We start from the raw sequence: 14,063 nt of genomic DNA on the forward strand, positions 1-14,063 counted from the left end.
AATCCCCAGCTGGCGCCTTGTCGTAACTACCAGCTCCTAACTAATACCCAACCATAGCCTCCAGGTTATAACTTCCAACTGGCACCTCGCTATAGCTGCTAGTCCAAAACTAAAGCCCAACCATAGCTGCCAAGCCATATCCACCAATTGCCCCTCCAAGAAACGCTAGCTGCCAACTAGCGCCCCGCCATAGCCGTCAAGCCATAACCACCAACATTCGCAATGCCATTACCGTCAACTGGCGCCCCGCAATAACTCCCAAGTGGTGCCCCGCCATAACCGCCAGCTCCCAACTAACACCCAACCATAGCCCCCAAGACATAACCGCCAACTGGCACCTTACCATAGCTGCTAGCCCCCAACTAGCGCCCAGCCATAGCTGCCAAGCCATAACCGCCAATTGGCACCCTGCCATAAAGCTGCCCACCAACTTGCGCTCCGCCATTACTGCCAACTTGACCGCCGCCATACCCGCTTCGCCATACCCGCTTCGCCATACCCGCTTCGCCATAACTTCCAAGTGGCGCCCCGCCATAACTGCCAGCTCCCAACAAGCACCTAACCACTGGCACCCCAGCTGCCATCTTGCACCCCGCCTTAGCCGTCAAGCAATAACCGCCAACTTGCGCACCGCCATTACCACCAACTTGAGCGCCACCATTACTGCTAACTGGCACCTTACCATAGCTGCTATTCCCCAATTGATGCCCAGCCATAGCCGCTAGCTGCCAACTTGCGCCCCGCCATAGTCGCCAAGCCATGAATGCCAACTAGCGGCCTGCGATACCTGCTAGCTGCAAACTGGAGCTCTGCCATAACTGCCAACTGGCACCCCACCATAATTGCCAACTGGCACCTCGCCATAGCTGCTAGCCCCCAAGTAGCGCCCAGCCATAGCTGCCGAGTCATAACCGCCAATTGGCGCCCCGCTATGACCGCTGGCTGCCATATCCGCTAAGCCATGAATGCCAACTAGCGCCCCACGATAACAGCTATCTGCCAACTGACACCCCCTCTACAGCCACTAGCCACCAACTGGCGCACCGCCATAGTTGCCAAGACCTCCGACTTAGGCTTTTTATGGATGTGTTCAATCTGCGGGTTTTCATGGTTGGCTGGGAGTCTTGGATCGTAATAACACTCATGAGGCAAGATAAGATAAGATAATCGGGATGAAGAGTGGATCTACTGCATCCCATCACGCTGCTTACTTCCTCCACACTGGGCTGCCCTCCATCCAAGAAGGCGAAGGTCTTGACATCAAATCTCCTGACCTGAGAATGAGAATGTGTTTCCCCCCGATGGTCCACAGGCACAGAACTCCTGGAGTCATCCAGTGGGTTGGGACACCTACCCAGGAAGTCAAGATATCAGCAGTAGTGGACCAGTATCACCTCACTAACCTCACCCATTGTAGAGAAGCGTCCACACGGAATGTCGAGATGCCGGGTAAGCGAAGCAGTCGCGTACTTGAAGGGACAGGGCGGGGTCCGGCGATGGCGACGCGATGGAGACCTCCACATACGCCGCTTCACGTAGCGGCAGGGACAGCGGCAGTTGGTCCTCAGGAAAGAAAGACGTGAAAGTTGCATCTGGAGGAGCAAAAGAGAACAGGCCAAGGCAGGAATGTTCAACTCCATTGTCACATTTCTAGATCTAGTCAAAGATCATCTGGGGACCGCACTCTTGTTCGTAGGGAAGTGCTTTTTTTAAATCAACTCACGGGCCACGAGTGAAATAACTCAAATTGTGAAGAAGAAGAGAGGACCTGAGATGGAACCTTGGGGGTCACCACTTGTAGAACTGAAGGAGTTGAACAAATGACAAAGAGAGGACCTAAGATGGAGCCTTGGGGGAAACCACTAGTCTAACCAAAGAAGTTGAACAAAAGATGACAAAGAGAGGACCTAAGATGGAACCTTGAGGAACACCACTAGTCTAACCAAAGAAGTTGAACAAAAGATGACAAAGAGAGGACCTAAGATGGAACCTTGAGGAACGCCACTATTCTAACTAAAGAAGTTGTACAATTGATGACAAAGAGAGGACCTAAGAAGGAACCTTGAGGAACACCACTAGTCTAACTAAAGAAGTTGAACAATTGATGACAAAGAGAGGACCTAAGATGGAACCTTGAGCAACACCACTAGTCTAACTAAAGAAGTTGAACAAATGATGACCTGAAAAGGAACTTTAAGGAACACCACTAGTCTAACTAAAGAAGTCGAACAAATAAAGAGAGGACCTAAGATGGAACCTTGAGTAACACCCGTAGTCTAACTAAACTAGCAAAACTAACTAAACTAATATGTCGGACCCACTCGACATCCATTGCATCCGGTCTCCCCTAGAGGGGGCGGGGTTACCCACATCTGCGGTCCTCTCCAAGGTTTCTCATAGTCATTCTCATCGACGTCCCACTGGGTTGTGAGTTTTTCCTTGCCCTTATGTGGGCGCTGAACCGCGGATGTCGTTGTGGCTTGTGCAACCCTTTGAGACACTTGTGATTTAGCGCTATATAAATAAATATTGATTGATTGATTGATTGATTGATTGATTTACTTAAAATCCCAAATCATTAGGACTTGAGTTTTCTCTGGACGTTTGATGAATATGAAACATTCCAAAACACTATTAATGGACGTTCAACTGGCGGCCCGGGAACGACGCCACACCGGTCCACGGGCCGCCAGTTGACTAGTCCCAGTCTAAGATTTCAAAGACATTTTTATGACCTGTGGCGATTCTCATCTGCACTCGGATGGATCCGACAGCGACCACAGGCGGCGGGTTGGTCGGGAAGTTCACCGCGTCGGCCGCTTGGTAGTCGCACTCCACCTGGACTCTGGAAAGGAACTTAAGTGGGTCAGCAGCTCCGACCTCAAAGCAAGGACGGTCAATTACCTAAACGGAGAACTCTGGTTTCTACTTCGCTCCTCCACCTCTAACTCATAGACGACGACGTCTCCAATCACCTGAAGGCAAGCAAAAGTATCTTTTATTTAAAATCCTGTTCAAGAAAATGCAGGCACCAGATCCAGGAGTTTCTCAATGGGAGTAACTACGGCCACAGATTTACTAACCTTGGTCTTCATCCCACAGTCCATAACTTGGACCTTGAAGACTGCGGTGTCTGCTGTGGCGATCACGGGGACGCACCGCGGATGATCTTTGACCATCAGGCTCCTGGGGTCCACAGGTGGGTCGGTTTTCACGGAGAACACAAGGTGTCCGTCCAGGGAGCAAGCTGGAGGAGGGGCCAACACAGGAAGTCAGTCCAAGTGTCCTTTTTTGCTATAAATACCACGTATGCATAGCAAGGGTCAATTATGTTGAAAAAACCCTGAACTAAATTAATAATGAATAAACTGTCAAATTAAGTGCAAATAAAAATAGCTTCACCAATTTAGTCATAATTTTTGGGCTTGAGAAGCTTCTCTAAGACTTTAGCTCCAGACTTCTGTTTGATTTCGTCATTACTAGGGATGTAATGGTATCGCGATGTTAGGGCCACGGTACAATATTAGTGCGGTATACTGTATATACCCCCAAAAAATCTTGGTTAAAAAGGCTGTAGTGCATTGGTGTCCAAACTACGGTCCACGAAACGTCTAGATAGATAGATAGATAGATAGATAGATAGATAGATAGATAGATAGATAGATAGATAGATAGATAGATAGATAGATAGATAGATAGATAGATAGATAGATAGATAGATAGATAGATAGATAGATAGGATAGATTAGATAGATTAGATAGATGAAATAAAACTTGCCCGCAGAGAGATTGCATTCACTTTAAAAGACTGCCTTTAAAGCAGACATTTTGTTGTCGTCAAGTGGACGACGTGAGTAACTCAGGTCAAGGAGCTTTAATTATTCACTCAATGTACTTATACGACCCAATGCAAACAACCTTCCCTAGTCATGGCGCAAAAAAAACAAACTGCAACCAACACAAAATGTCAACAGACATGGTCACACACAACCCTGCTTGATATTTCTGATTGCACAACTTTAAAAAGGAGGTTGTCATGGAAGTAAACATGGTAGGAGTCAAACTTTCACATACTATTTATATCCAATTATATTTATACTATATAAATGTCCAATTTTTAGCCCAATGTGGCCCCCCAAGTCAAAAAGTCACACCCCTGCCATAGTGTGTAAAATGAAGTGACATTGAGTTTTTTCAAGTAGCTTTTTAGCTTACTCGTATTATCCACGTTGAACATTTTTCGGGGTGATTTACCGCCGTGCGTCGCCTCGGAAACCAAAGTGGCGCGCTTTGTTTTGCAGAAAGCAGACTTTCTTACCTCCGCCAAAAACGTTTTGTTTCGGCTTGGGCTAACATAACTCAACCAGTTATGGACACATTTCATGTCCAAAAAAACCTAGAAATGTTATCTACGACCACTCAAACACGTGTCACTTCCTGCTTAGGGCGTTGCCGTTCCCGCGCTGCGCAGAGGATTCTGGGAGGTGTAGTTTATTTACAGCTCCAACCAACGCTGACACCAGAAAAAAAGACTACCCATCAAGTTTCCGTTTGATACAGTCACACGTCACGGCATTATTGAGGACTTTGAAATGGTATTTAAAATAGTTACAGTGCATCCCTAGTCATTACTGTCACAAGTGGTGGAAAAGTGTATTACACCCGAGTACTGCTGCGGCCCAACAATGAGCCCGACAGGTCCTGGTCTTAAGAAACTAATCAGGGATGAGTACCGGCACAGGTTCACTCTTCCAAAAATGCACTAGTTTGATGTACAGGACTGCTTGTATCGCCGTTTAGATACACCTTTTTGGATGATATCGGACACGGACGTCCAACCCAAAGGACAATAAAAGCAGAGGAATGTTACCGGTCAGTTTGTAGTAGCAGCTTTGGTCCCGTGAGTCCAAACAACATCCTCGACTGGAGCAGGAAGCCTTCGACATTCTCTGCTGCCCACATGTCACTCTTAGGTCTTTGTGGACGTCACACCTACCAGGAACTGTGGGAAGAAAATGTGGGTTTTATGCAAGTTTTTAATGTCATACTGTACGTGTGGGACCTTTTTTATTGTCGGACTGTACGTGTGGGACCTTTTTTATTGTCATACTGTACATGTGGGACCTTTTTTATTGTCGGACTGTACGTGGGGGACATTTTTTATTGTCGGACTGTACATGTGGGACCTTTTTTATTGTCGGACCGTACGTGTGGGACCTTTTTTATTGTCGGACCGTACGCGTGGGACCTTTTTTATTGTCGGACCGTACATAGGGACCCTTTTTATTGTCGGACCGTACATAGGGACCTTTTTATTGTCGGACCGTACGTGTGGGACCTTTTTATTGTCGGACCGTACGTGGGGGACCTTTTTTTATTGTCGGACTGTACATGTGGGACCTTTTTTATTGTCGGACTGTACGTGTGGGACCTTTTTTATTGTCGGACTGTACATGTGGGACCTTTTTTATTGTCATACTGTACATGTGGGACCTTTTTTATTGTCGGACTGTACGTGGGGGACATTTTTTATTGTCGGACTGTACGTGTGGGACCTTTTTTATTGTCGGACCGTACGTGTGGGACCTTTTTTATTGTCGGACCGTACGTGTGGGACCTTTTTTATTGTCGGACCGTACGTGTGGGACCTTTTTTATTGTCGGACCGTACATAGGGACCCTTTTTATTGTCGGACCGTACATAGGGACCTTTTTATTGTCGGACCGTACGTGTGGGACCTTTTTATTGTCGGACCGTACGTGGGGGACCTTTTTTTATTGTCGGACTGTACGTGGGGGACTTTTTTTATTGTCGGACTGTACGTGGGGGACCTTTTTATTGTCGGACTGTACGTGTGGGACCTTTTTTATTGTCATACTGTACATGTGGGACCTTTTTTATTGTCGGACTGTACGTGGGGGACCTTTTTTTTATTGTCGGACTGTACGTGGGGGACCTTTTTTTTATTGTCGGACTGTACATGGGGGACCTTTTTAATTGTCGGACTGTGCGTGTGGAACCTTTTTTATTGTCGGACTGTACGTGTGGGACCTTTTTTATTGTCGGACTGTACGTGTGGGACCTTTTTTATTGTCGGACTGTATGTGTGGGACCTTTTTAATGTCGGACTGTACGTGTGGGACCTTTTTTTTATTGTCGGAATGTACGTGTGGGACCTTTTTGTCGGACTGTACGTGTGGGACCTTTTTGTCGGAATGTACGTGTGGGACCTTTTTATATGTCGGACCTTTTTTATTGTCTGACTTTGGTCGGTGTACCATTATTAATAACAGTACACTATTATTAATTATGGTGTACCTTCATGATGTTTTTATGTGACAGCCATTATTAACCACGGTGCACCGTTATTAACCTTTTTTATTGTCGGAATGTACGTGTGGCACCTTTTTATATGTCGAACTGTACCTGGGGGACCTTTTTCAATGTAGGACTGTACATTGGGGACCTTTTTTTATTGTCTGACCTTACGTGTGGGACCTTTTTTATTGTCGGAATGTACGTGTGGGACCTTTTTTTATATGTCAGACTGTACCTGGGGGCCCTTTTTTAATGTAGGACTGTACTTTGGGGACTTTTTTTAATGTAGGACTGTATGTGTGGGACCTTTTTTATTGTCGGACCGTATGTGTGGGACCTTTTTTATTGTCGGACCGTACGTGTGGGACCTTTTTTATTGTCGGACTGCGGTCGGTGTACCATTATTAACCACGGTACACCATTATTAACCACGGTGCACCATTATTAACCACAGTGCACCATTATTAACCACCGTGCACCATTATTAACCACGGCGCACCATTATTAACAACAGTACACTATCATTAACCACGATACACTATCATTAACCACGGTACACCATCATTAACCACGGTACACCATCATTAACCACGGTACACCATTATTAACCACGGTACAGGAGTCAATGCGCTCTTCTGCACTCACCAGGAGGCGACGGTGGCGTCCTGACCCTGGAGCTTCCCCTCAGAGGACAGCTGACGTGGACCCGGAACCATCCATCCTCTCCTGTCAGCTGCACCTGCAGAGAGACCACCACCTTGCTCCCCTGTGGGGTTGAAAGTCACACAGCAGGTAAGTCTTACACATTTCTACCACTTCATTCTGTTGGGGAATAGTTGGTCATTAGGTCTTGAACAGGTCCTCCGTTGCCCCTGGGGGTCTGCAGTGGTACTGCAGGGGGGGTTTACTGTAGACTTCAACTAAATAAATATATTCCCCACGCCAGTCGTCACCTTACATCTGGCATGCTCTTAAGTTAGCAAGTAGCCTGCCAGTTGTAAATTATGGCAATTATCGCACAAGTCAGATAGCAATTAGCGTGTTAGTTGTAAGATAGTGATCAGCACGCCAGTTGCCCACTAGCCATCTGCAGGGGTGCACAAAATAATCGATTCACATCCGAGTCGCGATTTTTATTCGACCCCATTTTATATAGATTCTAAATTTTTAAAGCTGGATTAAAAAAAGAAATTCACAAGAATCCATTTTTTTAAATACGATTTTAAACCATCTTTTTGTAACCAGAAGGAGCTTTTCTAACCTGTAACAAAAAGGTTTGATCATTATTATTATACATTGCAAAAATTGGTTTGAATGGAGAATCGATTCTGAATTGAATAGTCACCCCAGGAATGGGAATCGAATCATTCAATGCCCAAAAGATTCATAATCCCAATAATTTGTATTTATAACAAAACCTTTTTGTTGACAAATGTATGTAACCCAAGTTTTTGCGTGTTCATTTTGTAAAAATAAAATCATCCTGACAATTTTATTGAATAGACATTTGTGAGCTTAATTTGTGCTTTTAAAAACTGAGTTTTTTAAAATACAGTTTTAAAATTCAGTTTAAACATTTTAGTGGAAAAAAAGTTCAGTGTAAAAAAAATTTTTTTTTAAATTGGTTCATTAAAATTGAGTGCATTAAAATTCTGTGTAAAAACTTTCAGTGAGTGAGTGTAAAATTTTGGATGCAGAAAAATTCAGTGTAAACAAACATTTTGGGCATGAAATTCAGTAGATTTTATGTGATAAAAATTCAGTGCATAAATATTGGTTGCATCAAAAGTTTAAAAAAAAATGGTGCATTAAAATTGAGTGCATTAAAATTCTGTGTAAAAACATTCAGTGTAAAAAAAAACAACTAAAACAATCAGTGCATCAATATTCAGTGTAAAAAAATTAAGTGTATAAAAAAAATCAGTGCAAAAAAATTCATTGTATGAAAAAAAATAAGTGCATTAAAATTCAGTGTAGAAAAATGGTGCAGAAAAATTCAGTGCATACTAGTTGAGTGTAACATTTTATGTGATAAAAATTCAGTAAACACAAATATGGACACACTGCATTTATATGGCGGACCCAAAGGGACAAAATTAAACAAATAATACATCTTTAAATAATTACTTACGTGTGTCATAATATTGAATTAATTTAATAATAAAACAATTAATTTAATCACGACAAAATTAGTTAAATCATGAAATAATGAAATCAATAATCCATTAAATGATTAAATATTTAAATGTAATTTTACATGTAATAAAGTAATGACACATTTAATAAAAATGTACTTATTTAAGTATTATTTTTATTTATTAATGACATTTCAGTATTTAAAGATTCCCTAATTTTGTCTCATTTGGCCCTCCATACACGGGATGTTATGCATTACGTCATAGTGTAAACAAACATTTTGGGCATGAAATTCAGTATATTTTATGTGATAAAAATTAAGTGCATAAATATTGGTTGCATCAAAAGTAAAACAAAAATTGGTGCATTAAAATTGAGTGCATTAAAATTCTGTGTAAAAACGTTCAGTGTAAAAAAAAAACCCTAAAACAATCAGTGCATCAATATTCAGTGTAAAAAAATGAAGTGTATAAAAAAAATCAGTGCAAAAAAATTCATTGTATAAAAAAAATAAGTGCATTAAAATTCAGTGTAGAAAAATGGTGCAGAAAAATTCAGTGCATACTAATTGAGTGTAACATTTTATGTGATAAAAATTCAGTGCATAAATATTGGTTGCATCAAAAGTTTAAAAAAAATTGGTGCATTACAATTGAGTGCATTAAAATTCTGTGTAAAAACATTGTGTGCAAAAAAAAATCAGTGCATTAATATTCAGTGTAAAAATATTCAGTGTATAAAAATGGTGCAAAAAAATTCAGTGCATATAAATTGAGTAAAATTTTGGATGCAGAAAATTCAGTGTAAACAAACATTTTGGGCATGAAATTCAGTCTATTTTATGTGATAAAAATTCAGTGCATAAATATTGGTTGCATCAAAAGTTTAAAAAAAATTGGTGCATTAAAATTCTGTGTAAAAACGTTCAGTGTAAAAAACAAACAAAAAAAATCAGTGCATTAATATTCAGTGTAAAAAAATTCAGTGTATAAAAAAAATCAGTGCATTAAAATTCAGTGTAAAAAATGATGCAGAAAAATTCAGTGTATATAAACTGAGTAAAATTTTGGATGCAGAAAATTCAGTGTAAACAAACATTTTGTGCATTAAATTCAGTATATTTTTATGTGATAAAAATTCAGTGCATAAATATTGGTTGCATCAAAAGTTTAAAAAAAATTGGTGCATTAAAATTGAGTGCATTAAAATTCTGTGTAAAAACATTCAGTGTAAAAAAACAAAAACTAAAACAATCAGTGCATCAATATTCAGTGTAAAAAAATGAAGTGTATGAAAAAATCAGTGCAAAACAATTCATTGTATGAAAAAAATAAGTGCATTAAAATTCAGTGTAGAAAAATGGTGCAGAAAAATTCAGTGCATACTAATTGAGTGTAACATTTTATGTGATAAAAATTCAGTGCATAAATATTGGTTGCATCAAAAGTTTAAAAAAAAATGGTGCATTAAAATTCTGTGTAAAAACGATCAGTGTAAAAAAAATAAAAAAAATAATCAGTGCATTAATATTCAGTGTAAAAAAATTCAGTGTATAAAAAAAATCAGTGCATTAAAATTCAGTGTAAAAAAATGATGCCGAAAAATTCAGTCTATATAAACTGAGTGTAAAATTTTGGATGCAGAAAATTCCGTGTAAACAAACATTTTGTGCATTAAATTCAGTATATTTTTATGTGATAAAAATTCAGTGCATAAATATTGGTTGCATCAAAAGTTTAAAAAAAATTGGTGCATTAAAATTGAGTGCATTCAAATTCTGTGTAAAAACATTCAGTGTAAAAAAAAAAAAAACTAAAACAATCAGTGCATCAATATTCAGTGTAAAAAAATTAAGTGTATAAAAAAAACCTGTGCAAAACAATTCATATTATGAAAAAAAATAAGTGCATTAAAATTCAGTGTAAAAAAATGGTGCAGAAAAATTCAGTGTATATAAACTGAGTGTAAAATTTTGGATGCAGAAAATTCAGTGTAAACAAACATTTTGTGCATTAAATTCAGTATATTTTTATGTGATAAAAATGCAGTGCACTGATATTGGTTGCATCAAAAGTAAAAAAAATAAAAATTAAAAATAGTGCACAAAAAAACATTCCATTACATAAGTTCAGTGTAAAATAAAAGAAAAGCTTTTGACACCAATGATGACCAAAGTCTTGTTGCTGGAAGATTGTTTACCTGGACTCGGGCGTAGCAGCTGTCATATCTGCTGAAGACCACCGGGTTGTTCAGTCCACTCACTTGGACCCCACAGGGGCCCTCATGGTGGGGCACTGACACCGTGGCCCCTGACATGTCTGACATGAACACAAACATTTCCGTCTTTGGGAGAAGTGTAGTTTTCCATTTTTACTCCACAACAATCTCACCTGTGACACGTGGATTGTTGTTGACCTTTGACCCAAAGACTGCTTTTATGCCCCGGTGGGAGCAGCTGACTCGAGGCAGGACCAGTCTTTGCCTGCGTGACCTGCGCTTCTCTGCCCGCAGACCGCGGGCAACGCTCCAAAGTAGCAACATGAAACAGAAGTGAGCAAAGTTGCAATTCATCTCCTCGCAGATCAAATGTTTTTACTCTGTGTCACCACTTTCCAGTGGCATGGGCAGGTGTCACATGACCGCCCAATTAGCGCTAATTGGTTGGAAGGCTGCCGCACACTTCACTTGCTAGGTGCTCATCTTTAACCCCTGAAATGCTGACTACAATTTTCTTCTTTCAAATTTACTTTTTTCCAGGATTTCCTGACCATTTGAAGCAAAAAAAAAACCCACCAAATTAAATGTTTTGAATTTTGTAGTGTATTTTCAATATATTATGTTAATTTATTTTTTTAAATTTTAAAAGAAAAATGAAAGAAAGAAAATGGTATTAAGTGTGTTCTACAGAACACTTTCAAAACTATTTTTATCTTTTAAATTAACTTTTTCCAGGATTTCCTGACTATTTAAAGCTAAAAAAGCGAATTAAAAATGCAGAATTTTGTAGAGTATTTTAAATATATTATTTTGTAATTATTTACTTTATTTATATTGTTTTTAAATTTAAAAGAAAAAAGAAAATAGTAACAAATTTAAGTTCAAAACTATTTTCTTCTTCCAAATTAACTTTTTTCATGATTTCCTGACCATTTGAAGCTAAAAAAAAACAAAAAAACAACATTTTAATTCATTTTTAAAATATATTATTTTTATTTATTTATTTAAATGTTTAAAAGAAAAAAAGTTAACAAATGTGTTGTACAGCAAACTTTCAAACCTTTTTCCTTCCTTCAAATGTACCTTTTTAATGATTTCCTGACCCTTTGAAAATAAAATTTAAAAAATAAATACAATTAAAAATGTTTATTTAGTTTTTTAAATATATATTCTTTTTTTTTATTAATACTTTTTGAAATAAAAAGAACAAAAAGAAAATGGTATTAAATGTGTTACACAGAACACTTTCAAAACTAACTTTCAAATTAACTTTCTTCATGATTTTCTGACCATTTTGAGCGAAAAAAAAATAAATTTGTAGAGCATTTTAAATTTATATATATATATATATATATATATATATATATATATATATATATATATATATATATATATATATATATATATATATATATAGTTTTATTTACTTTATTAATTTTTTTTAAATATAAAAAAAGAAAAAAAGAAAATGGTAACAAGTGTGTTGTACAGCACACTTTCAAAACTATTTTCTTCTTTTAAATTAACTATTTTCATGATTTCCTGACCATTTGAAGCTAAAAAAACAAAAACAAATGAAATGTTTTTAATTTTGTAGTGTATTTTCATTATATGTCCAAAGACATGCACCTGGGGATAGGTTGATTGGCAACACTAAATTGGCCCTAGTGTGTGAATGTTGTCTGTCTATCTGGGTTGGCCCTGCGATGAGGTGGCGACTTGTCCAGGGTGTACCTCGCCTTCCGCTCGATTGTAGCTGAGATAGGCTCCAGCGCCCCCCGCGACCCTCAAAGGGATAAGCGGTAGAAAATGGATGGATGGATGGATTTCATTATATTATTTTAATTTATTTATATAAATGTTTAAAAGAAAAAGAAACAAAGAACATTGTAACAAGTGCACAGTACAGCACACTTTCAAAGCTATTTTTGTCATTTAAATTAACATTTTTCATGATTTCCTGACCATTTGAAGTAAAAAAAAAAAAAAAAAGAATTTTAAATGCATTGTTTTTATTTATTTACTTTATTTATATTTTTGGATAAAAATAAAAAAACAAAGAAAACAGAAAAAAAGGAAATGGTAACAAGTGTGTTAACCTTTAAAAACTATTCTCTTATTTCAAATTTACTTTTTTCATAATTTTCTGACCATCTGGAGAAAAAAATTAACAAAAATCAAAAATGTTGAATTTTGATTTTAAGAATTTTTTTTTCTTTTTTTTCCTTTTTTTAATTTAATTTAATTATTTTTTTAAATAAAAACAAAAAAAGTGCTAAAAAGTGTGTTATACAAAACACTTTTAAAATGATTTTACTTCTTTCAAATAAAAAAAAACAAATACAAAATTTAGAATTAGAATTTAAATATATATTATTTTTATTTATGTATTTATTTATTTTTATTAATACTTTTAAAAATGTTCTTTAAAATTAACTTTTTCATGATTTTCTGCCTCTTTGGAGCTACATTTTTTTTAATTTTGTAGAATATTTTAAATATATAGTTTTTATTTATTTACTTTATATATATATATATATATATATATATATATATATATATATATATATATATATATATATATATATATATATATATATATATATATATATATATATATATATATATATATATATATATATATGCCATCGAGCCAGCGTGCGTTGGGTCTCCAGCATTCACACACAATTCATACCGAAATTGCATTTTGTAGTTCTTTAAAAAAAAAAAAATTGGTTAGAACTACAAAAATGGATCCTTTTTTTTGTGGGAAAAGATTGGGCACTTCCAGTCTTTTGGTAAATAGATAGATAGTACTTTATTGATTCCTTCAGAAGAGTTCCCTCAGGAAAATTAAAATAGGGACACACTGCACCTGTATGACGCACCCAAAGGGACAAAATTAAACAAATTAATACATTTTTCAATAATTACGTACGTGTGTCATAATATTGAATTAATTGAATAATAAAAAAATTAATTTAATCATGACAAAATTAGTTAAATCATGAAATAATGAAATCAATAATCCATTAAATGATTAAATATTTAAATGTAATTTTACATGTAATAAATTAATGACACATTTAATAAAAATGTACGTATTTAAGTATAATTTGTATTTAATAATGACACATTTCAGTATTTAAAGATTCCCTAATTTTGTCTCATTTGGCGCTCCATACACGGGATGTTATGCATTACGTCATGTGCCTCTCATTACAGCCAGGTGAGGGCGCTGTTTTTCCACCAACAGTGTTAGTTTATTTCAAGGTAAAACTGCATTATAAGAATCCTGTACTACACTGTACTCAATTTTTTTTTACACTGAATTTTTATCTACTGATTTTTTATACGTAGAATTTTAAAACACTGTATTTTAATACAATTTT

The 14,063-nt window shown here is 37.1% G+C and overlaps 1 protein-coding gene across 2 annotated transcripts in view; it reads right to left on the minus strand.

Annotated features, from left to right (window-relative positions):
- Positions 1-11,118, minus strand: part of LOC133642240 (zona pellucida sperm-binding protein 1-like) — a 15,458-nt gene extending 4,340 nt beyond the window's left edge. Inside the window, exons 1-9 of one of the 2 annotated variants that reach the window (XM_062036331.1) lie at positions 10,845-11,116; positions 10,654-10,772; positions 6,964-7,084; positions 4,871-5,002; positions 3,084-3,247; positions 2,905-2,975; positions 2,736-2,845; positions 1,409-1,592; positions 1,212-1,350 (exon numbers count right to left, since the gene is read on the minus strand). In XM_062036331.1, the coding sequence (XP_061892315.1) occupies positions 1,212-1,350; positions 1,409-1,592; positions 2,736-2,845; positions 2,905-2,975; positions 3,084-3,247; positions 4,871-5,002; positions 6,964-7,084; positions 10,654-10,772; positions 10,845-11,025 (1,221 nt within the window). In that variant the 5' untranslated portion in view covers positions 11,026-11,116. Of the gene's footprint in view, positions 1-1,211; positions 1,351-1,408; positions 1,593-2,735; positions 2,846-2,904; positions 2,976-3,083; positions 3,248-4,870; positions 5,003-6,963; positions 7,085-10,653; positions 10,773-10,844 lie in introns of both variants that reach the window. The other variant, XM_062036333.1, reaches the window with a different exon arrangement.
- Between the last annotated feature and the right edge of the window lie 2,945 nt (positions 11,119-14,063).

The sequence above is a fragment of the Entelurus aequoreus genome, linkage group LG25, assembly GCF_033978785.1.
Source record: "Entelurus aequoreus isolate RoL-2023_Sb linkage group LG25, RoL_Eaeq_v1.1, whole genome shotgun sequence".
Lineage (NCBI taxonomy): Eukaryota > Metazoa > Chordata > Actinopteri > Syngnathiformes > Syngnathidae > Entelurus > Entelurus aequoreus.